This window comes from Arachis ipaensis, chromosome B9, assembly GCF_059453495.1.
Source record: "Arachis ipaensis isolate K30076 ecotype BB chromosome B9, ASM5945349v1, whole genome shotgun sequence".
NCBI lineage: Eukaryota > Viridiplantae > Streptophyta > Magnoliopsida > Fabales > Fabaceae > Arachis > Arachis ipaensis.
Genome location: NC_142444.1, coordinates 48,465,906 through 48,492,192, shown reverse-complemented (window position 1 = coordinate 48,492,192; position 26,287 = coordinate 48,465,906). Strand labels below are relative to the sequence as shown.

Below are 26,287 nucleotides of genomic sequence, written 5' to 3'. Positions count from 1 at the left end.
CTTCCTCTTGATCTTGTGTGTGTATTGCAGCCACTTGCTTTGTTTCTAATTTCCTAGTGAGCTCTGCTAGTTGCTTGGCAAACACCTTGTTTTGGGCTAAAATTGTATCAACATGGTTCAGCTCCATGACTCCCTTAGTGTTGTGTCTCTCTGATGCATAGTAGTACTCATTCTCAGCCACTGTCTCAATCACTTCAATGGCTTCTTCCACAGTCTTTTTCCTGTTCAATGAACCTCCTGATGAATGGTCTACAGCCTTCCTTGATTCATAAGAGAGTCCATCATAGAAAATATGCAATTGCACCCAGTCATGGAACATGTCTGGTGGGCATTTCCTTGTCAAATCCTTGAATCTCTCCCATGCCTCGTAGAGAGTTTCACCATCTTGTTGTCTAAAAGTCTGAACCTCAGATCGAAGCCTATTGACCTTTTGTGGGGGGTAGAAACGTGCCAGAAACTTGCTTTCCACCTCGTCCCATGTTGTTAGGCTCCCCCTTGGGAATGATTCCAGCCACTTAGCTGCCTTGTCCCTAAGTGAAAATGGGAACAAGAGCAGTTTATAGGTATCTTCCTGGACTCCATTGGACTTCACAGTGTCGCAAATTCTCAGGAATTTTGTGAGATGTTGGTTTGGATCTTCATTAGCACTCCCACCAAATGAACAATGATTCTCCACAAGTGATATTAGCTGTGGTTTGAGTTCAAAATTGTTGGCCTGAATGGGTGGTTTCTGAATGCTGCTACCACAATTCCCAGAGGTTGGGTTTATGTATGAACTAAGAACCCTCCTCTCAGGAATGGCATTGTTTCCATCAGCTCTCTCATGGTTGTGAACTTCTCTATCCATGTTGAGATCTAAAGCTTCCTCAAAATTGTCCTCAGATTCTCCTTCAGATTCTTCTTCTCCCAGTACTCTCTTCCCTCTTGCTTCCCTTCTAAGTCTATGAAGGGTCCTCTCTGGTTCGGTATATGGAGGAGTTGATGTCTCTCCTCTCCTACCTGTCATACAAGAACACAGCACAGGCAACAAACAAGTGAAATACTCTTGGTTAATGGAAGAGTATGGTTAGAGCAGTTGAGGAATTAATTCAAATAGTTAGTGAGTCAGTGAGTTAGTTGCTTGAATTTAAAGGCATAAAGAAAGAAAGCATGTAACAGAGTGCAGAAATTAAAATTCAACAAGTAACTTGTACTGAATTAATCAAAACAAAAAAAATGCTCAATCTAGTTAACTTCCAATTTGAGAATTGTCAATCGAAAACCAATCCCCGGCAACGGCGCCATAAACTTGATGCGCATAAACTTGTTATGCTACGATTTAGGAAATTGCACGATCGGCAAAATTCCTTCCGGCAAGTGCACCGGTTATCGTCAAGTAAAAACTCACAATAGAGTGAGGTCGAATCCCACAAGGATTGGTTGAATGAGCAATTCGGATTAGAAGTGTGTCTAGTTGAGCGGAATCAAGAATTAGATGAGAATTGCGGAATGTAAAATTGGCGGGAAACGTAAATGACAAGAAATTGAAATGGCAGAATCTTAAATTGCATGAATTAAAGAGCAGAAGCTAAATTGCTGAATTTAAAAGGGAATGGGGGTGATTGCATGAATTGAGTTGCAGAATGTAAAGAGAAAGTGGAAATCAGAAATGGGGAATTCATTGGGTTATAGGAGATATTGAGATCTCCGAATCAAAACATGTTTATCTCTTCCTCAACCAATGCGTTCATTGAATTTTGCTTGGCAATCTTATATGATTGGATCCCAATCCCTTGGCTCACCAATTCTCTCTAAAAACAAACAAATTCCCAATCCCTTGGTTTAAATGTTCATAAGAAGAGATGATGCTCGATCACTGATTATACCACACAGTTTCATGAACCACAATTTGGTAGGATTACATGTCACAATATCCATCCAAACCCCAATCCAATTCACTGTGAGAAAGCTTCTCTAGCATGAATCCTCCATTCCTTTCCCAAGGTTCCGAAGGATTCCAATTATGAGTAGTTTCTTTCCCAAGACAACTACCCAATGGAATTAGATCGAGAAGCTTTCTAACAAAATTCAAGAGAAAAGATTGAAGAAGAAGATAAACTATTATTGATTCATTGAATTACAATAGAGCTCCCTAACCCAATGAAAGGGGGTTTAGTGAGTCATAGCTCTGAATTCAATTACAAAGGTATGAAAACTAGCAAAATGAAAAGGTAAAAGTCCTTCCTAACTTAAATTCTATCCTATTTATACACTTTCTATATTGAGCTTCTGTTGTGTTTCTTGGGCTTTGAGGCCTCTTCCTGCTTTCCTTTTGCTTTGGGTTTATGATCCATAATCCTGATGAGGCTGTGATCCAATTCTGTAACATTCATTGAGCAAACTTAGTGATAAACAAGTAATGACACAAGACTCAACAAATTAAAGCTCCAGACTCATCAATCCTTCAGGCCCAATCCCATAAACCATGATATTCAATTGGGTTTCATACCAGAGTAAGTTTAAGTTAATGTTTGTGCTCAAAAGCTAACTTAAACTGCAATATTTTTGGCCCAGAAACCTTTTCCAATAGTGGCGTTTAAGTTGCAGTTTAAGCTTAAATTGCAGCTTAAACGCCAGACACTTCCAGTGATGCCTTTTGTGGAAGCACGTTTAAGCTTCAGTTTAAGGTTAAACTGAAGCTTAAACGTGGAAATGGAAGAAGGCAGCCCTGGAGGGTAACGTAGTCGAACACGTTTAAGCTTCAGTTTAAGGTTAAACTGAAGCTTAAACGTGGAGATAGGAAAGGCAGCCCTGGAGGTCGAACACGTTTAAGCTCCAGTTTAAGGTTAAACTGGAGCTTAAACGTGGAAATGGAGAGAGCAACCCTGGAGGAGAAAACTTGGTCGAACACGTTTAAGCTCCAGTTTAAGGTTAAACTGGAGCTTAAACGTGGAAATGGCTCCCTGGTGCATTTCCCATTTCTGGCGTTTAACTTCCAGTTTAAGGTTAAACTGGAGGTTAAACGCCACTTTCACCCTTTCCTCAGCTTTTATGATTTTGGCCGTTTAAGTTCCAGTTTAAGCTTAAACTGGAACTTAAACTCCACATGTGATATTCAAGCTTCCTTTATTGATTTTTGTTGCTTCCTGGCCTAGCCTCTTCTTTCCTGAAATCATCCAACAACTGCATCAAAGTCTTGCAAGTTTTCATGAGAATCTTCCATTCATAGCATTCAAGTAATATAACTAAAAACTCATGAAATTTGCATAAAAATCATACTATTTGGATGGTTCATTGCTTTGTTATTCATTTAACCATTCTTGGTTACTTTAAGCTCAAGAAAGTGCATAAAACAACTAAAACTAACAGAAAAATGCTAGTGAAACTCGCCTAAGATGCCTTGGCATCATGTTGCTTCTGCAAGAGTTTGATATAGAAATAAGAGACAGAAAAGGGACAGAGAACCAAGTGGCTGATCATCTGTCCCAGATAGAACCAGTAGAAGGGGAGTTTCCCCCCTCTATTGAGATCTCTGAGACCTTTCCGGATGAGCATTTGTTTGCCATTCAGGAAACACCATGGTTTGCAGACATTGCAAACTATAAAGCTGCAAGCTTCATACCCAAGGCGTACAGCAGGCAGCAAAAGAAAAAATTAATCACTGATGCAAAGTACTACTTGTGGGATGAACCCTATCTCTTTAAGAGATGTGCAGACGGAATAATCCCTAGGTGTGTGCCTAGAGAAGAATCTCAGAGGATCTTATGGCATTGCCATGGATCACAATATAGAGGCCATTTCGGAGGTGAGTGAACAGCCACCAAGGTCCTCCAATGTGGCTTCTACTGGCCTACCCTCTATAGAGATTCCCGAGAGTTTGTACGTAACTGTGACAGTTGCTAAAGAGCTGGTAATCTGCCTCATGGTTACGCCATGCCTCAACAAGGGATCCTAGAGATTGAGTTGTTTGACGTATGGGGAATTGACTTCATGGGCCCTTTTCCACCATCATACTCAAATACTTACATTCTGGTGGTAGTTGACTATGTATCCAAATGAGTAGAGGCCATTGCCACACCCACTAATGATACTAAGACAGTACTGAAGTTCCTCCAAAAATATATCTTCAGCAGGTTTGGTGTCCCTAGAGTACTAATCAGTGATGGGGCACTCACTTCTGCAACAAACAGCTTTACTCTGCCATGGTCCGATATGGGATTAGCCACAAGGTGGCAACTCCATATCATCCACAGACAAATGGGCAAGCTGAAGTCTCTAACAGAGAACTAAAAAGGATCCTAGAATGGACTGTAAGTACCTGCAGAAAGGATTGGGCAAGAAGCTTGGATGATGCTCTGTGGGCTTACAGAACAGCATTCAAGACTCCTATAGGGACCTCTCCATACCAGCTTGTGTATGGTAAGGCCTGTCATCTGCCCGTAGAACTGGAACATAAGGCCTACTGGGCAACCAGATTTCTGAACTTTGATGCCGAATTAGCCGGAGAAAAAAGATTACTCCAGCTAAATGAGCTAGAGGAATTTAGACTCACTGCTTTCGAAAATGCCAAGCTTAGGAGAAATCGAAAAGGTGGCATGACAGAAAGTTGTCATCAAGAGTCTTTGAACCAGGACAAAAGGTTCTGTTGTTTAACTCTAGGCTCAGGCTATTCCCTGGGAAACTGAAATCCCGGTGGAGAGGACCATATGTGATTACAAGTGTATCACCATATGGTTATATGGAGCTTCAAGACATTGATTCTGATAAGAAGTTCATTGTTAATGGACAGAGAATCAAACACTATCTTGAAGGCAATGTTGAGCAAGAGTGCTCAAGGCTAAGGCTAGTTTAAAAGCTCAGCAAAGTCCAGCTAAAGACAATAAAGAAGCGCTTGCTGGGAGGCAACCCAGCCATTGGCAAAACTCTTTTTGTTATTTTGCCCTATTCTTCATTTTATTTATTTTTAGAGCATATAAGTTCAATTTTAATATGGTAAAAAGTCAATTGCATAGGTTCATAGGGTTACAGAAGGATTCAGCACACAAAACAGAAAAAAAGAGCTCACTGGCAAGAAAATGCCAGTAAGAGGTACAACTGGGCGTTAAACGCCCAAAAGGAGCATCTACTGGGTGTTTAACGCCAGTAAAGATAGCCATCTGGGCGTTAAACGCCAGAAAGAAGCAGCTTCTGGGCGTTTAACGCCAGATTTACAGCATCCTGGGCGTTCAGAAAAACGCCTAGTGACAAAGGAGTTCCTGGCGTTCAACGCCAGAAAGAAGCAACAGCTGGGCGTTGAACGCCCAGGAGAAGCAGCATTTGGGCGTTAAACGCCCAAAACATGCGGCATTTGGGCATTTAACGCCAGGATGGTAGAGAGGAGGTAAATTCGTTTTTACTTCACATTTTTCATTTTAATTTTAATTTTCATGTTTCAATTCATTATTTCTTGCATAAACATGTTACAAACTCTCAATTCCAAAATTTTTTTTTAACCCTAATTTCTAAAATCCCTATTTCAAAAATATCAAATGTATCTTAATCCATAAACACAAATATTTTTTTTTTCAATCCAATCCAACTCTTTTTCAAATTTTTCAAAACTCAAAATCTTTTTCAAAATAAAAAAATTTCAGAATTATCTTTTCCAAATATCATCCACAAATTTTTATATCTTTTTCTTATCATACTTATCTTTTATAAATCATATCCTCTATCTTATCTTTTTAAAATTTTCGAAAACCCACCCCCTCCCTTTTAAAGCCACATTCGGCCTCCCTCCTCTCATCCACCATTCGACACTAGCTCTCCTTCTATCCCTCTCGTTTCTTTTCTTTTGCTTGAGGACAAGCAAACCTCTAAGTTTGGTGTGTTTATCCGTGATCACTAAACCATAACCACTAAGATCATGGCTCCTAAAGGAAAATAACCCACTCCAAGAGGCAAGAAAGAGAGTATTCCAAAACCACTTTGGAATCAAGGGATGTTCTTAACCAAAGAACATTCAGACCATTACTGCAAAATAATGGGTCTAAGATCAGTGATCCCGGAAGTCAAATTCGATCTGAAAGAAGATGAATATCCGGAGATCCAAGAGCAAATTCGAAACAGGAACTGGGAAATCCTAGCTAATCCTGAAACAAAAGTGGGAAAGAATATGGTTCAGGAATTCTACGCTAATCTGTGGCAAACAGACAGGCAGAGAATATCTGGAACTGCCCTCTATGACTCACATCCACCCTGACAAAATCAGGGAGATCTTAAGCTACCTCAGCTAAAAGATGACCCAGACTCCTTCAATAGGAGAATGATGAGAACAAACAAGGGCCTGGACAAGATTCTAGAGGATATATGCATCCCTGGAGCCAGGTGGACAACCAGCAGCAAGGGCATCCCAAATCAACTCAAGAGAGAAGATCTCAAACTAGTCACCAGAGGATGGCTGGACTTCATTGGATGTTCTATATTGCCCACTAGAAACCGCTCTGAAGTCACCATTAAGAGAGCAGTGATGATCCATTGCATTATGTTGGGAAAAGAAGTGGAAGTTCATCAACTGATTTCATGTGAACTTTACATAATTGCAAACAAGAACTCCAAGGATGCAAGGTTGGCTTACCCAAGCTTAATCTCTATGCTTTGCAAAGATGCTGGAGTGAGGAGGGGATAACAGAGTATATCTCAGTTGAGCAACCAATCACTAAAACCACAATGGAAAAACAGCAAGTGCAGGATAACCCCATTAAGAGGGGGGCACATGAATTCCTCCTAGAAATCCCTCAATTTGAATATTGGGAACATCTTGAAGCATCTGTTACCAAGTTGCAAGAAGCTATGGATCAAATAAAGGAAGAACAGCAAAATCAAAACAGCATGCTCTGCAAACTGCTCAGAGAACAAGAAGAGCAAGGGCGTGAACTGAAGGAATTAAAGCGTCAGAAGCTATCTCTTGAAGGACCAAGCACTCTACAGACTAAAGAGGCATCCACTTCCCAAAGTCAAGGTTGTTAAGTTCTAATCTTAGCCTTAACTCTGTGATAATTGTTCTTATTTGAGTTTTACCTTAGAAGTTATATAGTAGTAATTAGTATCTATATTTTGATTTTATCTCCAATTAAGCTATAATTTATTTTTCTCATCATCATTAAACAGGAATAAAATAGCAAATTTTCTTTAGAATAAGGAGGCAATATTTTTCGAGTTTTTAATAATAAAAATTCTAATTATTTACATATGGTGGCAATGCTTTTTGTCTTCTGAATGAATGCTTGAACAGTGCATAGGTCTTTTGAATTTGATGTTTATGAATGTTAAATATGTTGGCTCTTGAAAGAATGATGAAAAAGGAGAAATGTTATTTGATAATCTGAAAAATCATAAACAAATTGATTCTTGAAGCAAGAAAAAGCAGTGAATACAAAAGCTTGCAGGAAAAAAAGAGAGAGAGAGAGAAAAAGAAAAAGCAAGCAGAAAAAGCCAATAGCCCTTAAAACCAAAATGCAAGGGTAATAAAAAGGATCCAAGGCTTTGAGCATCAGTGGATAGGAGGGCCTAAAGGAATCAAATCCTGGGCTAAGCGGCTAAACCAAGCTGTCCCTAACCATGTGCTTGTGGCGTGAAGGTGTCAAGTGAAAACTTGAGACTGAGCGGTTAAAGTCAAGGTCCAAAGCAAAAAGAAGAGTGTGCTTAAGAACCCTGGACACCTCTAATTGGGGACTCTAGCAAAGCTGAGTCACAATCTGAAAAGGTTCACCCAATTATGTGTCTGTGGCATTTATGTATCCGGTGGTAATACTGGAAAACAAAGTGCTTAGGGCCACGGCCAAGACTCATAAAGTAGCTGTGTTCAAGAATCAACATACTGAACTAGGAGACTCAATAACACTATCTGAAGTCTAAGTTCCTATAGATGCCAATCATTCTGAGCTTCAATGGATAAAGTGAGATGCCAAAACTGTTCGGACGCAAAAAGCTACTAGTCCCGCTCATCTAATTAGAATCTGAGCTTCACTCAAAAACTCTGAGAAATTATTGCTTCTTGACTTATTTGTATTCTATTTTATTTGTCTAGTTTCTTGGGGACAAGCAACAGTTTAAGTTTGGTGTTATGATGAGCGGATATTTTATACGCTTTTTGGGGTTAATTACATGTAGTTTTTAGTATGTTTTAGTTAGTTTTTAGTATATTTTCATTAGTTTCTAGGCAAAATTCATATTTCTGAACTTACTATGAGTTTGTATGTTTTTCTGTAATTTCAGGTATTTTCTGGCTGAAATTGAGGGAGCTGAGCAAAAGTCTGATTCAGGCTGAAAAAGGACTGCTGATGCTGTTGGATTCTGACCTCTCTGCACTCGGAATGGATTTTCTGGAGCTACAGAAGTCCAATTGGCGCGCTCCCAATTGCTTTCGAAAGTAGACATCTAGAGCTTTCCGGAAATATATAATAGTCCATACTTTGCTCAAGAATAGACGACCTAAACTGGCGTTCAACTCCAGTTCTGTTGCAGTCTGGCGTTCAGCACCTGAAACGGGTTACAAGTCGGAGTTCAACACCAGAAATAGGTTACAACCTGGCGTTCAACTCCAAAAACAACCCAGGCACGTGAGAAGCTTAAGTCTCAGCCCCAGCACACACCAAGTGGGCCCCAAAAGTGGATTTCTGCACTATCTATCATAGTTTACTCATTTTCTGTAAACCTAGGTTACTAGTTTAGTATTTAAAAGACTTTTAGAAATTTATTTTGTATCTCATGAAATTTTAGATCTGAACTTTGTACTCTTTGACGGCATGAGTCTCTAAACTCCATTGTTGGGGGTGAGGAGCTCTGCTGAGTTTCGATGAATTAATACAATTATTTCTGTTTTCCATTCAAACACGCTTGTTTCTATCTAAGATATTTATTCGCACTTCAATATGATGAATGTGATGATCCGTGACACTCATCACCATTCTCAACCTATGAACGCGTGCATGACAATCACATCCGTTCTACATTAGATTGAATAAGTATCTCTTAGATTCCTTAATCAGAATCTTCGTGGTATAAGCTAGAATCCATTGGCAGCATTCTTGAGAATCTGGAAAGTCTAAACCTTGTCTGTAGTATTCTGAGTAGGATTCAGGGATTGAATGACTGTAACGAGCTTCAAACTCACAAAGGTTGGGCGTAGTGACAGACGAAAAAGGATTAATGGATCCTATTCCAGCATGAGTGAGAACCGACAGATGATTAACCGTGCGGTGACAGCGCACCTGGACCATTTTCACTGAGAGGACGGATGGTAGCCATTGACAATGGTGATCCACCAATATACAGCTTGCCATGGGAGAAACCTTGCGTGCGTGGAGGAGAAGATAGGGAGAAAGCAGAGATTCAGAAGATAAAGCATCTCCAAAACTCCAACATATTCTCCATTACTGCATAACAAGTATTTATTTCATGCTCTTTTATTCTTCGCAATTCAAATTGATAATTATAATTGATATCCTGACTAAGAGTTACAAGATAACCATAGATTGCTTCAAGCTAACAATCTCCGTGGGATTCGACTCTTACTCACGAAAGGTATTACTTGGACGACCCAGTGCACTTGCTGGTTAGTTGTGCGAAATTGTAAGAAATAGTAATATTGACATTGACATACACAATTTCGTGCACCACGCGCCATGTGCACGTGCGCGTCGGTGGGATTTCTCTGATCCGCGCGGATGCGCCAATTTACGCGCGTAGCTTCCAGCTATCCACATCCACGCATGCGTGTGAAGTGTGCGTGCGCGCCCATGCTGAAGTTCCCAAAATCCAAATCTTCATGTTCCTTCCTTTTGTGCATGCTTTGTTTCTCTCTTCTAGGCCATTCTTGTCCTATAAACCCTAAAATCACTCAACAATTACATCACGGCATTGAATGACAATAAAAGAGGATCAAAATATAGCAATTCTAAGGCAAAATAAGCATGTTTTTCATCATGAAGTAAAATTAGAAAGAGAACACAAAACCATGCATTTCTTGTGGATAAGTGTGAAAAATATTGACAAAAACCCCCAAATTCTACACAATATAAACCACAAAATTGGGGTTTATCAGTAAGCGTCCCTCACGCGTATGTGTGAGAAGCAGACATTAGAAAGTAACGCGTATGCGTCAGTCACGCATACGCATGGAGGTGAATTGTGCTCTTCGCACAACACTCTCACAGTTCCCGCACAACTCTCGGGGTTTTATATTGGAGGTGGCATCATTAACATACGACGCATACGTGTCGGCCACGCTCACGCGTGGGAAGCCAAAATTGTAAATGACGCATCAGCGACGCGCACGCGTGGGTTAGGTTGTACTAGAGAGCAACATTCAATATGACGCGTGTGCATCGGCCACGGGCACGCGTGAGCTTCCCCTTTTTTTTTGCTTAAAATAAACTAACAAGCTACCAAAGTAAAGCCAAACTTTATTAAATAAGTGAAACCACATCTTAAACTAAATAATCCTAACTAAAAATAAAAATTCAATTTATTACCAATATAAATAAAAGAGAAAATAGGAAGAATTTACCATGGTGGGGGTGTCTCCCACCTAGCACTTTTAGTTAAAGTCCTTAAGTTCGAAATTTGGTGAGCTCCTTGTCATGGTGGCTTGTGCTTGAACTCATCTTGAAACTTCCACCAATGCTTGGACTTCCAACAAGCTCCAATATTTCCAAGTGAATTCACCAAGCCTTGATGAAGTTCTTCACAAGCTTTGAGCTCCCAAAGTTGATCCTCTTGTATGCTGGGATCCTAAATCTTGTTTCTACGTCCATCTTTAAGTGGATCATCATTGTTCCAACCGGGTGGCAAGAAATCCGAATTCTCAATGAAGTACCAAACTCTTCTCTTAGATCCAACCAATTGATCACTAGTCCAACCCTTGCATGTAGCTCTTGAAATCTCAACCTTGATGAGTCTTGATTTGCAACTCCAACCACTAAACATCCTTCTCTTACACTTCATTCCACAAAGCCTCCTAAGTTGGCCATCTGAAGCTAAGAGAGATAAGTTTTACCCACTCAAACAAAGGAGTAGACGACAACCTAGGTAGAGAAGTCTCCGACGATCTTGACAAAGTATTCAACTCCCGTCCAACCTTGCCGAAGGACTTCCACCTTTTGAAAAGATTCTTCACTTTCGAGCTCTTCCTCACCAAATTCATAGTGGTTTATCAAGCACTAAAGCAAAGGTTGGCCTTAAGGTATAATCAAAAGGTGATCAAAAGAAGCTTCACCACAAATGACCTTATACTGATCCAAAATGATATCGGAATCCAGAAGTCGGGAGAAGAAAAACTAGCTGCAAACTGAAAAGAATCCTACAAGATTATTGAAGTCTTGGAAAAATTTTACTATAAAATGTCTGACCTAGAAGGAAGGGAACTCCCGAGGTCGTGGCACGCATGTAACCTAAGGAAATACTATAGTTAGGTTGCGCACCTGGTTCCCTGGTGTACTCTTTTTTCCGACCTTAAAGATTTTTTTCGAAAAATGGTTTCTTTTCTGAAGGGGACTTTAATGAGGCACCATAACAAGGGTTAAGGGTAGTCAAAATCCTTAGTAGCAAATTTATGCAAAGAAATTTTTCATTTATCAATGATAAATCTATTTTCTTTAAAGTTTAAAAATGCATTAATTTAAGCTCGACAAACCGCAAAAATTATTGCCCGACCTAGAGTGGTTAGCAAGATGAAGTGACGAGGTACAAATTAATGTAAGAATTTATATAAAAAATTTGTAAAATCAGCCAAAAAATTAAGGCGGAATAAAAACAAAGTGTAAAAATAACTTGACAAAGTTCGATTACACGAAGTCGGAACTTATAAAGGGAAACACAATATTCTTTACCGATCTACCTCGCTGACATCAATTTTAAACTTAGCAAAGAAAACAATAGTAAAAGTTGTTGAAACATGATTTCTAACTAAACAACTGTATAGGCTAAGAGCTAAACTAACAAAAAGCCAAAAACCTATAATCATAGTCATAATAAGGAAAGGTTCTTAAAAGGAAATTCCAAAAGGTGTTTAAACTATAATGAAATAAATTATTCAGAAAGCTACAAAGCTATTACAAATAAAAGATTGTTCATAAAAGACCCACACTTCGGGCCATTCATACTACAACAAGTAAAAGGAACTACAAAGGGTTGAGTTCATCGCCAGTAGCAACATCCTCAGCTCGGGCAGAAGGAGTCGGGTTATATTCAGAAACCAGCATAGCCAGAATAGGACCAGTCGGCGAAAGCGGGAGTTCAACATTTATAAGCTCAGGATTTTGAGGAATTTGACCGACTTCTGCACCTGAAGTCTTCGGGTTAGGTAGAGGAACCTCTTATTCATCCTCGGGACCCGAGATGATCTTTCCCTCTACCACAATATTATCCTGGCTGAGTAGGGAAAGGCCCGCATCTGGAGCAATGACTTGGATCTGGGCCTTCAGATTTGCGGGCATCTTGTCCATTCCTTCAGCCATAGATTCCTCCAGAATTGCATATCTGTCCCAGGCCTTAGCTATCTCATCCTCAAGGTCGAGCCTCTCCCCGAAAACACGGGTATAGCTCTCCTCTGCCTTCTTCTTCATCCCCTCCAACATAACCAAGGCCACCTCTGCCTGCATCACCTTGGCCCGAGCTTTACCCAAGTCGGATGTCAATCCATATCTCTCCTCCTTAAGCTCCTTTTTTTATCTCCTTTAACCTCTCTACCTCGGCCTGAGAAGCCACCAAGGAACTGTGGGTGGCACCAAGGGGAGTTTTCTCTAACTCCCTAGCCAAGGCTGCACATATGCCCGCTGTTCGAATTCTGCCTCAGGCCAGGAGCTAAAGATGGTTTCTAAGGGATACATCATCCATGATATTGTGGCTATGAGGGAGGGAGGATATGTTTTTCGCTCTAGCCAGGCCCGTCAAAACCTTTGTCGTATATGCTCTCCCCCTTAGAAGTCTTCTGCCTTTTGGGAGGGGGTTTGGAGGAAGAAGGAAGAGGACAGGCAACAACACTGTCCGAGGTAGAGGGAATTGGATGAGACACCGGGGTGGGTATAATCCTTCGAGAAGTTGATGCTCCCGAGTTCGACTTTGAGGGTGAAGGTCGGGCAGTAGTGTCACTAGCTTCCTTTTGTTGTATACCCCGAGCTACGATGTTCTTTCTGGTGGCCCAAAGCATCTTTATGGCAGTCGACTTAAGAGCCATTTTTTCTGAAAATAAAGACACGTCAGTCGCCGACATAATTTCACAACAAGAATTCATAAGTAAAAGAAAGAAAGGCTACCTAGTTCAGACCGGAGCTGACTAGGATTCCCTAAGAATTTTTTGGTATCCAAGTAAGGTGCCTGGCCCCAACACTCTTGAAACAAGCCAACTACACTATTCTTAAGATCATCTAAATCATCTATATTATACTTGGCTATTACTGGTTTCTCTTCTCAATACAATGAAAAACTAGGTTCATTGTTCTCATCAAGGAAGAAAGGTCGGGCATCCTTAACAGCTTGAATTTTAAAAAAATAATTTTAAAATCGTGGAAGGACTCGTCAAAAATGGAGAAAACCTTCCTACCCCAAACGGCACGAAAGGAAAGCCAAGCTATCTTTTTGGAACCAAAGGGCTTGGTTAAAACAAAGAGGTAAAAGAAAACTTTGAGGGAAGGTCGGACATCAAGCTCCCGACAAAAAAGTTGGTATATTTTCAGAAAAGCCCACAAGTTGGGATAAAGTTAGGAAGGAGAAACGTTGCAAGTCCAAAGGACATTGATTTCGAAGTTGGAAAAAGGAAGGCTAATGTCTAGTTTAGTGAAAAAATAGTCATAAGCATAAAAGAAAGGGCGTTCCGACCTATCTAGCGGGGGAAAACACACCTTCTCCTCGGGGTCAACTACCACTATCTCATAGCTTCGCTCATCTTCTCGGTTTTCACACAACTTATAGTGCCTACGGAAGGTCTCGGCATACTCTCTATCGATAATGGGGACAAGAGTAGGAACAGTAATATCTACCCAGGTTAAGTGAGAGGGAACTTTGGTCGACATGTTGTGAATAACAGATCGAGACATAAAGCTATACCTACAAATAAAACAAACAAAGAAATCATCACTAAAGAAGTCGGGTTTTCTATCAACAGAATAAAGACTACAAATTCAAAAATATTTTTTTCAACAAAAACCCCCCAAGATACTGAAATGTTGTCACTTTCAAAAAAACAAATGTGACACCAATTGGGGGCAACACAATCAAAGTCCATAGCAACAATCTCAGACAATAAACAGTCTCAAAAATGTTTTCAACAACAAACAAGCAGTGAGAGTTAAAGGAAACGCAAAAACTCCTGTCACCAACAAATATCTCCAATTATCATATCATCCAAAAGAAGATAAAAGAAACCAGAACAATCGAAACAGAAAACAAGAAAAAGGGGTAAAAGCACCAACCTTGATGAAGCGCGAATATGGAAGGGCACGTCAAACAGCAACAAAACTCAAACGTTCTGCTTCGAAGCATACAGAAATCTTCAAAAGATTCAAGATGGAGAAATCTTGAACTAGAATTTTGTTATGAAGTAAGAACAGGGGAAGAAGAATGAAAGGTTTTTTATGAACTTTCGAAGCAGAGAGATGCGTTTTCAGAAATAGAAAAGAGAAAAGAAGAAAAGCGCGAGGCTTTTATAAGAAATAAGGGGCAAAAAGACATTTCACACCCCCTCTTTAAAGCCATGGGCGGATTTCCAGGAAACTTTCGTGTAACATTCGCCATATCATTAAAGAGGCAACGTTTCAAAATTTGAAACACATTGAGTGCCTGACCTCATGAAGGCGGCGCACCCGAGGCATGAAGCAGGAACTATAAATGCTTGAACCCGACCTTATGAAAGCTCGGACTCAAGCAGGGACACTGTTCATACCTTGACCCAAAACGTAAAGCCAGGCCCATTAAGTTTAAAGGCTCACTAAGGACCTCCACTTACCCGACCTCCTAAGAGGTCCGACACGACCAAAAAGTCCAGTTCTACTTATCCAAATAATTAACTGCCTCCCTGAAACTCTCCTACTATCTCTATCTCCACTTAAAGATAGATTCCAACAAAACCAAGATAAAGGAAACAGTCATCTACCAACAAAAGTGGAACTATTCTAAAAAGGTGGTTATCAACTCTACTATAAATACACTGACACCCCTTGAGTATATTCACCTCCCAATATACTAAAAACCTACCTAAATTCCTTGCTAACTTAAGTATCGGAGTCTCTTGCAGATACCACCCCCACCTCTTCACGAGGAACTCGGACGGCGACACCTCAGTACTAGAACAAGTCGAACGCTACCTTAGAAAGAGTTTGGACTTCACATTTAGAACCAAATCACCATTTTAGGTAACTCTCAGAATAATACTGTACTATTACAGTGCAACATCAACTTTAAGAGAACATTTTAAGCATATCATTTTGGTTAAAATTAATAATTAATTCCATATTATTCAAGATATTCATTGTGTGAGCACACTATTGAGGAGTTAATTTTGTAGTAAGAACAATTTCTCTTTTAGAATTTTTAGTCATTAATTTTGATTAAGCATATATTTTAAAATTTAATTAATCTGTGTTTTAAAAATACATTTTATCATTATCAACTAAGAAATTTTGTATAAAAATAATATAAATTTAAATTTAAATTTTTAATACATTTATTATTCAACAAAAAATTTAAAAATTTTTACTAATGATAATTTTAACATATATTTTTCGGATATAAATTATCTAAATCATATAATTTTTGTTGACATTTGTAGCTTTTCTAGCTACCCTTGTATCTAAAGGAGAAATTGTTCTGACAACAAAATTGTTAACCCCTCTCACACACAACGAATATGTTAAATACTATTAAACAAATTATTAATTCTAGTAAAATGGGGATGTAGCTCATATGGTAGAGCGCTCGCTTCGCATGCGAGAGGCACGGGGTTCGATTCCCCGCATCTCCACATCTTGTAATTTTTAATTCGCATTCATTTCTTTATTTTTTTTACTTTTTAATCAAAGTCAAATAGTTTTATAAATAAGAACAAAATTAATAAGAGAGATATAGCAATAAAAATTAAAATTCTACACTGGACACCATCTTTTTTTTTTTTTTCATTGGAGAAGATCTCCTCCCCAAATGGAGAACCTCTTTCCAGTAATTCGGTAATTCCACTGAATTCAATAATTGCCAAAAGTGGATCCAAGTCCAATGCTGAATATTCAATTTGAAAATCAACTCCTAATTGAATTTCTTTAACTGTGCTAAGTACAAAAGTCATCAAATCCCACCCTGTTCAACAAAGATGGAATAATAATCATACACGTTTACAGCTGCAGCATCTTGACCAAACAAACCATGTTCCTACGAAAACATAGTAAAAGAATTTAAGAAATATGAATCCCCAGTGGCTCCAACCTCCAGCTATATATGCCAACAATTAAACATAACATAAACACCGCGTAGTACCAAAATAACAATAGAATATGCTTCCGAAAAGAATAATCCTGATGCGGCACGGCGAGTCACAAGGGAACCTTGACACGTCAGCATACACAACAACCCCCGACCACGCCATCCAGCTGACTCCGCAAGGGATCCAGCAGGCCCGGCGCGCCGGGGGCGATCTCCGGCGGCTGATGTCCGGCGAGGAATGCTCGCCGGAGTGGCGCGCGTACTTCTACGTGTCGCCATACGCGCGTACAAGGTCGACGCTGAGGGAGGTTGGGAGGAGGTTAAGCCGGAAGAGAGTGATAGGGGTGAGGGAGGAGTCTCGGATTAGAGAGCAGGATTTCGGGAACTTTCAGATTGAAGACAGGATGAAGGCTGTGAAGGAGACGCGTGAGAGGTTTGGAAGGTTCTTTTATCGCTTTCCCGAGGGAGAATCTGCCGCCGATGTATTCGATCGCATCTCAAGTAACCGCCACTTACTATCCTTCTTCTTTCTTCTTCTTCTTCTTAGTCTTAGTCATACTTCATTTCCCCAATTCCCCCTCATTGATTATATTTTTACTTTCGATGAATTTTGCGTTATTAATGGATTGGTACACATATAATAAGCATATTACATTTTCTTGAATTTAGTGTAGGCTTTTGGTAAATATAAGTTTAGGTGTAATGCTGAGTAAACAAATTATTTTTTAGGGTCGGATATGGGGCCAACAAAAAATCTGAGTCTCAGATTTCTATGAACTGAAATTTTTTTAAGTGATAAACAAATCAATGGGTCGGTTTTTATTAAAAAACATAAATATGACCTTCAATTTTGTGGTATAAAAAAAAGACACTAAATATTCATATTGTTGAAAAATACCACTTGAACTACAATACTAAAAATAAAAAGCTGTTTGGATATTTCTGTAAAATAGATTTGAATATATATATATATGATTACTTATGCCCTATGCATACCACTACCACTATCAGTGTTCGATTTGTTTGGTGTGGTTCTAATCCACTTGTTTCATTTATGATAAGGTCCTTGTTCGAATTTTGTGAATGAAAAATATGGAAAGGAATCCTTTTAATTTTTTTTTTATTGTTTAATAAAGCGTGATTTCTCAGTTTACATTTTGTAAGTGAAACAAAAAGAAATATGTAAGAGAAGTAGTTAAATAATAAAAAATTATATTTTATCAAACAATTGAATAAAAAAAATTGAAAAAAAAATCCACTCTCAACAAATGTTTAATGGTTGAAGAGCTTTACTGCAAAATGAGTTACCCATGTTCTACTGTTCTAGCAAGTCTAGAATTCTTAATGGACTCGTTTAGGCAAAAAGAATAATTCTATTAGGAATATAACAGAAAAGCTCAACTCTTAATGATGCTTAAAATTTTAGGGAGTTTTGGTCACTTTAATATGAATCTCCAACAAATTGTTGGAACATGTTTGTAATGGAGAATCTAATTCCTCTGCAGGTTTCTTTGAATCTCTCTGGAGGGACCTTGACATGAATAGGCTTCGTCATGATCCTTGCAATGATTTGAATCTTGTGATTGTGTCTCATGGGCTGACATCACGTATTTTCCTAATGAAGTGGTTCAAATGGACAGTTGAACAGTTTGAGCACCTAAACAATTTTGGCAACTGCGAGTTCCGGGTCATGCAGCTAGGAACTGGCGGGGAATACAGCTTAGCAGTTCATCATACAGCACAAGAAATGCTGGAATGGGGCCTCTCCCCTGAGATGATAGCCGACCAAAAATGGCGTGCCACCGCATGCAGGGGTGACTGGAATGATCAGTGTCCGTGGTACCTTGATGCTTTTTTTGATCATCTTCCTGACTCTGACGATGAGATTGCTGAAAAGGAAGATGAAACAAATACATGAAGCATATGTCCATAACGAGCCAGCTAATTGGGGGTTAAAGATTCATTTTCAACATTCTAATTGATACTAGGTTGGTCTTCTTTTTCTTTTTAAGTGATAAAAGAAATTGTATTAGAAAGGAAAACCTTAAAAAGGAGAAAAATTAACAAGAAGTCGGATAAGATAATAGGGTATTGGTTGCTGGTTTCCAGTTCTAATTGGTTAATTCATTTCCATAAAATATTTAGTTGATTGTAGGTATATGGAGATTATGTTAGTGTAGGGAATGGTTTCTTTTGTTTCAAACTTCCAATATGTCGTATATTATTCATTATTCATTATATGGTGGAAGAACCAGCATATATGGTATAGAAAGATCGTGATGTTCCAGTTTGTACTCAGTATTGTACTGATCTTGTTTGGTTTCAACATTGTTTATGATTCTCAGGCACTTGAATTCTGATTTGTGTTGAACTCTTGTGACAAGGAGGAGGATGACTTAATTTAGTTGAGAATTTTCTTGAGAATTCCTTTTATTCAGGTTATTTTCTTTCTAGTTTAGAAAGACAACTTGCACATGACAAAATCTGTGGAATCTAATGGATAGTTTTCATATCTATGTCCACCTCTTTATCTGAATCACATGATCTCTTCATGTGGAAAACTCCCATGGAATAAGTAAGAATTGTGCATTCAATAAAATACCACTTGCTTTAGAAATCAGTTTGAATGAGTCCTCAAATTCCAAACCGGATAAGATAGATGCACAAATTAGAAAGAAGAAAGAAGACAATTATGGAATTTTCAATGCATAGAATAGAGATTGTCATACCCCATATTCACACTGGTCTGTGGGCTTTGGCCTCCTATCTCATTACATATATTATGATTCACACAGCTATAAACTTTACTAACAAACTTTATGATTTTCGGGGAGTTCAGAACCCACTTTTAGAATTGATTTTAGAGGCTTTGATTCTCCCTCTTCTTCCTCTTCCTGATTCCTAGAACTTGACTTTCTGAAGGACTTCTTACTCCTCGTTTTTTTTATCTTCTTAGTTGGTATCTCCTCCACAATTTCATTTATGCTTACCATTTTCTTTGGAGGTTTTGCTTCTTGTGGCAAACTTACACTTGGTGATGCCAATGTCACCTTCTCTTCCGCCGTCTCATCACCCTTCGTCACGCTCCCTTGACTTGGTGGGAGCTCCTTCCTGTCACCATCTTCCACCAATACCATTTTAGTGCAACGTGCCGGACGCCCTAAAGTCACTGTCTTCAACGCCCGCATAGCTAGAGTTTTTGTGATGAAATTATAGACCCTATAGCAGATGCCAAGAGGTTGAAGATGGCATTCTCTTTGGTCCATGGTGCATTAAATGTAAATGGGTAGGTAGGGTGCAATGAGATTGATCAATCCCAAGAATAAAGAATTTTAAACTTGGAAGTAGATAATGAAACTATTTGGAAGACATTCTTTGCTTTCCTTAGAAGGGATGTTATAGAAAAATCTTGCAGCCTTTATAAAGAAACTAATATAACTGAAAGTGGAAAGCAATAATAATTAATATGAGAAAACATTGCTTAAGATTGTTTGAACCTTTCATACTCTAATTGCGGCAAGAGCACACTTAAAAGATACAACTAATCAGCATTAATACAAGAATACTGTGTCGTTTTTTTCCCCCTAAATCTTGCCAAATTATTACTGAATTGTTAATCCATTTGCCACAAATGAATCGTGGGGTTTGGAGTAGAATATCACTTTGACCGTTCTTCCACGTTTATTATTTATTTTATCTTTATTCATGTCAATGTCAATGAATTCCTTTCCCAAATGGTTTCCTTCACTCCATATTATTTTATGGTTTGTCACCAAGAAAAAGGAAGGGGCATAGAAAAATTAAAAATGATAAATAAATAAATAAAAGTCTTGAAATGAGTTCCGTTGAAAGAACAAAATTTGGATAGGTTTACACCTATACATAGTTTTATTCATCAAATCAAATATAAGAATTCAGTTCAGGCAGGAATCGTGAGTTACAACATAGGAATGGCTAGAATATAGCTATGATGCTTTTGTAGATAATCGTCCACAAACACGCCAATATGATCCTTTGTGAAATAGAGACTTCTCAAAAACCCATATATCACAGACAAGAACCTGGAAAACATACCAAGAAAAGACAAGCCAATTAAGAAAGATTTGATGTTGATTTAATTGTTTGAACCATTTTCTCGAAATAGCAGCAAAAAAAACAAGTAAAGAAATTTATTATCATAGTATCATTACCTCCTTATTTTTATCACCAGCTACTACAGCACCTTTTGAGTCGTATGCCTCAAACTTCTGCAAGTAATCTGAAGTTAATTCATTGTATATATGGTCTTGAAATTTCTCTGGCTCATGAAACCATGTCGATGTTTAAAATTTTACAGCCATAAGATTATTTCTAATGTCTATTTAGTGGGATTAAGCTTAGTTGTTGTGGGGAAAATTTTAAAGCATACCTGCTTAGCCATAATCTCTAGAGTAAGCTGAATAAATACTTTATCATGGTCTTTTCTATCGACACCAATCTGTAAATGATAAAGCAATGAAAAAAAACAGCATGTAATAACTTCATTGAGAGAGAGAGAGAGAGAGAGAGAGAGAGAGAGAGAGAGAGTACAGATAGTACAGTTCAATACCATAAATAATAACCTCTTGTGCTATTCGCAGCACATTCAAATAATAATCCAACTTGCACAAATTGGACCAGACTAGAATCAATGACTCCTCACTTTTTTTCATCAAGTTAACAATGTCAACTCTTCGATATCACAAAATGCCAGCAAAGTCAATACTCTCAAAATTCATACCTGTTCTACATTTCAAGTCACTACATCACCTGGACCAAAAGTTTAATACAAACAGAATTGAGTAGAATACTAACCAAACGAGCACGCAATGTTCGTATGCTCACAACAGGCTGAACCATTTCCCAGTATACCTTGCTCCACACAGATTCTCTTTGCTTAATTTCATTCTTTAGTGCCTGTAGAGAAGTAAATTAAATACATATTAAAAATTGAACCTCTAAAAATGCACATAGATTCATCATAATTCGTATAATGATAAAATCACATAAAGGAATGGAAGCATACAGAAAACATATTCTCCGTAACTACTTTCCTTAATGTCTTTTTGTCACCATTAGCTATTAGAGTGTTTAACTGCAAAAGAAAGAAGAAACACTCAGCATTCGGCCAAATATTACAAGACACGTAAGCCAATTGAAAAGATGATATTCATCATATAATAAAATACATATTATTACAGAAGAGAGCTGCCAAGGACTACTGATGGAAAATTGTCATATTTGGTAAAAAATATACCAAACAGAGGGGCCAGCATCAAAGTCTTTTATATCCATAATTTCTTAGTAGCTCTTGAATGCAAAATCTTCAATATTTTTCTTCTCAACATTATCCAAAGTAACTACCTCACTCTGAAATACCTTTCCTTACAAACTTTGTTGCAACTTGCAACACAATAAACCCTCTTCCTAATCTATTGAATGATACAAATACTGGTACTCAAAATGTGTGGTACCACAACAAAATAAATGAAGTTCCTTTCTTTGTACCATTCCAATTTTATCAAATTTGGACTATTTCATTTCTTGAATAGGCTAATGAAATTCAATTTATATCTGTTTTCATCAGGCTGAAATTGTTCCATTAAACGGATGGACAACAAATAAGAAACTACATACAAAAGGATTTAAAATCATTACAATATAATAGCATGTTTTCTAGCTTTTACCCAAACCATAGTTTTGGGTTCCAAACAGAAAATAAAACAAATATCATACCTGATTTCAGGTTTGCAGAATGTATCTTTCTAACAAAATATTTATGATTTATTACTTTATCTAATAGCTTTTAACTTGTCAAGATCTTAATGAAAATTTGATCATATAGTTCTAAAAAAATTTCAGTTTGGTCCCCAGTTCTTATTCCAAGGATGTTCTCCACATTGGCTCTGAATTGATGCATACCACATTGATTTGAGATGAGGAGGTAAGAAGAAAGCAATGGCATCAAGAGAAGAAAGTGCAGAAGGACCGTCAGTGGCTCTAGTGCTTTTTGTGTTTTTTAGTATGTTAGGGTAATTTCTCTCAGTAAAAGTAATCATTAGAAAAGTATCATTTTGCATCCAAACATAAACAACTTTTACTTCTTTACAAGACCTTTAAGAGAAGATCATTTTAAAAAGTATATTTTAGCAGAAGCTCGTCCAAATGAACTAAACTCAAGGACCACCTTGTATTCTAAAATGATCAAACAAAAGAATGAGTTGTAGGAAAATGTAACACATGGTAAAGGCTATATAGAATGACAGCTACAAACCTCCTTGTAGATATTGGCAACCTCATTGTAGAATTCTTTTTTTGAATATCCTTTTTTCCTTAACTTTGCAATGGCATAGGCACTTTTTAGCTGCAACAGCCACCAAAAAAAAAAAGAAAAAAAAAAGGGGAAAAAAAAGATAAAAGAAAAATCAGAGTGACTGGTACCATCCATTAAAAGGAAAGGCAATTGTCCATAGTTGAAGTTTCAAAACATCCAGTGTAACATTAATTTGCACTCTGTTTTCTATACTGCTATAAAAGAAAAATAACTAGTAGAAAAAATGGAGAAAAGTAAGGCAGATGAGAAGGGATCCTCATAAAGAAAGCAACAGTATGACATTGAGGGAAAAAGAAGAGCGGGAATGAGAAGGAAAATTTTGGACAAAGAGAAACTATTACATAGGCTCTAAAGAGCGGAAATAATTTATGCAACCAGATACATAAGTGATAAGCATCATTACCTCCAGAATCATGTCTTCTTTAGTTCTTCTCCAACCAGTTCTAGTGAACAATCTGATAAAAACAAACATCAAATATATCAGGGTCAGGGATCACAGAACTCATTATGATACAAAAATTATGACTCCATATAAGGAATAATGCATTACGTGTGTGGAAGGCATTAAAATTTGGTGGAAGAAAATAACTGAAAAAGTTACAACTTACCTAGAGACTTATAAGATGAGGTTTAGCTAACATGTGCCCTAAGGGCACATGATAAGCTTACAATTAATAGAAAGTTTTAAATGTTTTTATTTAATGAATATAAAACAAATGCATTGAAAACTTGTGCATTTGGTTTGTGTTTTCATTTTCAGTGTTTTCTGGATTTTGTGAAGGAAAAAGTGAAAACAGAAGGTAAAAACAAAAAACAGGATTTTATTGTTTTTACTGTTTTCACTTTTTCCTTTACAAAATCCAGAAAACAGAAAATGAAAACACAAACCAAAGAGGTGCCCTAAGGGCACAAGATAGACAAACCCTATAATATATTTTTAGTGTGATTTTAGTTAGATTATATTATAGAGAAGAAATCAAGTACACAACCAAAGAGGTTTGAAACCATTGGTACCTAATCATAAAAAAGAAGGGTATCTAACCTCTTCCAAAGTGGGATTTTTTCACGAGGTTTGTAAGGTTCATAGACAAATCCAGGGCTCGTTAATGCTATTTGTTGTCCCTGCATAAATGTTTTGTTAGGGAAGAACAATAATTCAAAACTACTTATAAAAAACACAGGGCCAGATTGGTGCATAAGCATCCTACGTTAATGCAGGGTCGGAGGAAGGGCTGCACCCAAAGGGTGTAATGTACGCAGCCTAACCTGATAATAACATTGGTGGCTGTCTTTACGGCTTGAACATCAGTTTCTCTTTTTTTTTTTTTTTTTTCTTTTTTTCTTTTTTTCTCTTTCTTTTTTGGGTAGAAAATACAATTTGATTAGAAGAGAAGAGAATGTAGAAAAGAAGACATCCTCAAATTGAAACAAAAGATAACATATCGATTAAAAAACATTGCATCGATTAAAAAATGACAAAGATAGTGCAAAAAATGGATATACACTATTGCATAAGGAAGTGACAAAGAAGAAGGAAAATAACATATAAATTAAAAAACATTGCTCAATACCTATCACTATAACCTAAAATACAGACAAGCAGCACTACAGAGTGAAACAAGTTCCATCGTCCATACAGCCAAAATTATCCCATAAGTTTATCGATCCGACATGAAATTGAACACTGGATACAGGTATATATTAAATCATCACAAAAATGAAGAGGGGAAATTTATGAGAGCGCACCACTGGTCTTGCATGAGGGGGAGCGCTTTTTACTTGAGTTGATAAAAGCCTCTTATCGTTCATGAAAAGAGACAACTCCGCAGCCTAATAAACACATAACAAAGTTGGAAGTCAACTCTCCCAATATGAAAAGAAAACAAAAAATAACGAAAAATGAAAAAAAAAAAATTCTAAAAACCATTGTCTTTATGAGACAGCATGTTGGAGAATACATTAATTTACCATTGTAGACCTGAGAGTCAAAGCCTTAACACTAGCCAAGGAAAATTCATTGTATCCATTATTCAAATGAGGATAGAAGCTCCTAAAACTACGCTCAGAACCTGATCAAAGAAGAATTCACTTCAGTCATCAACAAATTGAAGGTCGAAGCACAATTTTCAACTCTTAACATATACATCTATGTACACCAATAACTATACTTTTCTTTTAAAAAAAATACGCAGCATGAATAATATCTACATTGAAACTATTAAACTGCAAATTCAAATTGAAAAAAAAAATAAGAGAGAAAACAGTATAGGGTTGAAAGAGATTACCATTGGATAGAGCACTGGAATAGCTCCTGCAGCTACTACCGAGCCTGAAAGTTCAAATCACAATGCAATTTCAGAAAGAAAAAGAAAATAATCATATAAAAGTTAGAAACAAAAATGAAAAAGAAGATGCTTTATTTAATTTTCAGGTATTTGAGAAAGCAATTAAGCTAGGAACTGGTTACTAACAGGTATGAGGAGGAGGAGGAAGAAGAAGAAGAAGCACGGTAAAGCGTGCGAACAAACTGAAAGCGTTTGAGATGCATCATCTTCTTCTGGTTCTTCTTCAGGTAAACATTTAGAGTGGAGTGAGTGTTAGATCACGAAAATTGCTTAAACAAAACAGGAAAATGGGACATGGAGTTTTTCCGAGGGTTTAAGACTTTAGACGATAGAGTGGGATTTGGGAATCAAAGTTGGGCCTTCTAATTATTTGGTCCATTCACTCTCTTGAACATAAATATTATTTTTTATTTTTTTGTCGGGATATTTTTTTTATTTTTATGTTTTATTTAGGGGAATGTCCGAAATTAATATCCCTAAAAAAAAAAAAACATAAAAGTAACGTGTTTCTTTTGTGGTGAATAATTCAGTGCTCCATTACTCTTTTTTACAATCGTTGATGAATTCTCGGTAGAATAACTGATTAAGTAATTGTTTGGGAGCGAATAAGTTATTAGAAAAAGAAAATTCAATGAAAAAAAATTTATTTTTTGATGTCTTTGGTAAAATTTCAGTAGTAAAAACAAAAATATTAAAACATTTTTTGTTTACAAAATTGTAATTTATATTTTTTTACCTAAAGAAAGATATTTTAACATAATAAATAAATAAAAAATACTTATATATTGCTATACTCTAAATATAATTGCTAATAAAAATATTTTTATATGAGATATTTAAATATAAATTTGTTTCATTTTTAAAAAAATTATTTAAAAATATTTTTTTCTATAAAAACTCAATCAAACAAGTCTTAAGAATAAATTCAAAAAAATTTATTAAAAATGTATTTGTACCTTTTAGAGGTATAAACGTTCCACTTCGCTCTATATATTTTTGTTTAACAAATAAGATAAATAAGAATAAAAATAAACATTGCTTGCTTTTTTTACTTTTAAAAGTTTTAAGTGTACTTTTGAAAATATCAATAAAGTTAATTTTTTAAATGAGTTGGTATTTTTTAAAATTAAAAGGATTTAATATAACATAACTATTGTTATGA

General features: G+C 37.1%; 2 protein-coding genes, 2 non-coding genes and 1 pseudogene across 4 annotated transcripts; 3 read left to right on the top strand and 2 right to left on the bottom strand.

Annotated features, from left to right (window-relative positions):
• The first annotated feature begins 317 nt into the window (after nucleotides 1-317).
• LOC148544577 (small nucleolar RNA R71) lies at nucleotides 318-421 on the top strand. Its single transcript, XR_015900565.1, has one exon. It is a non-coding gene; the product is annotated as a small nucleolar RNA R71 (small nucleolar RNA).
• Nucleotides 422-12,140: 11,719 nt separating this feature from the next.
• On the bottom strand, nucleotides 12,141-13,195 carry LOC148544576 (uncharacterized; annotated as a pseudogene).
• A 2,708-nt stretch (nucleotides 13,196-15,903) lies between these two features.
• On the top strand, nucleotides 15,904-15,976 carry TRNAA-CGC (transfer RNA alanine (anticodon CGC)). Its single transcript has one exon. It is a non-coding gene; the product is annotated as a tRNA-Ala (tRNA).
• A 196-nt stretch (nucleotides 15,977-16,172) lies between these two features.
• On the top strand, nucleotides 16,173-18,776 carry LOC107618155 (phosphoglycerate mutase-like protein AT74). Its single transcript, XM_016320114.3, has 2 exons — nucleotides 16,173-16,929; nucleotides 17,934-18,776. The coding sequence occupies exons 1-2, from the start codon at nucleotides 16,500-16,502 to the stop codon at nucleotides 18,344-18,346; spliced, it is 843 nt and encodes a 280-aa protein (XP_016175600.1). The 5' UTR covers nucleotides 16,173-16,499; the 3' UTR covers nucleotides 18,347-18,776.
• A 1,444-nt stretch (nucleotides 18,777-20,220) lies between these two features.
• LOC107618154 (Mitochondrial inner membrane translocase complex, subunit Tim44-related protein) lies at nucleotides 20,221-25,460 on the bottom strand. The gene is made up of 12 exons (XM_016320113.3): nucleotides 25,252-25,460; nucleotides 25,066-25,109; nucleotides 24,749-24,849; nucleotides 24,527-24,610; nucleotides 23,823-23,902; nucleotides 23,184-23,235; nucleotides 22,721-22,810; nucleotides 21,473-21,541; nucleotides 21,262-21,363; nucleotides 20,837-20,905; nucleotides 20,619-20,675; nucleotides 20,221-20,489 (listed from the first exon to the last, which is right to left on the bottom strand). Exons 1-12 carry the CDS (start codon nucleotides 25,329-25,331, stop codon nucleotides 20,394-20,396), a joined length of 924 nt encoding a protein of 307 aa, XP_016175599.1. The 5' UTR covers nucleotides 25,332-25,460; the 3' UTR covers nucleotides 20,221-20,393.
• Between the last annotated feature and the right edge of the window lie 827 nt (nucleotides 25,461-26,287).

Bases quoted from the DNA above. Each gene is read 5' to 3' on its own strand.
- LOC107618155 (XM_016320114.3), top strand. From the start codon at position 16,500: ATGCTTCCGAAAAGAATAATCCTGATGCGGCACGGCGAGTCACAAGGG. The intron at 16,930-17,933 runs GTAACCGCCACT...ATTCCTCTGCAG, and splicing joins TGTATTCGATCGCATCTCAA to GTTTCTTTGAATCTCTCTGG.
- LOC107618154 (XM_016320113.3), bottom strand. From the start codon at position 25,331: ATGATGCATCTCAAACGCTTTCAGTTTGTTCGCACGCTTTACCGTGCT. The intron at 24,611-24,748 runs GTAAATTAATGT...TGTGTTTATTAG, and splicing joins TGACTCTCAGGTCTACAATG to GCTGCGGAGTTGTCTCTTTT. The intron at 20,490-20,618 runs GTAATGATACTA...TATGTTTTCCAG, and splicing joins CTGGTGATAAAAATAAGGAG to GTTCTTGTCTGTGATATATG.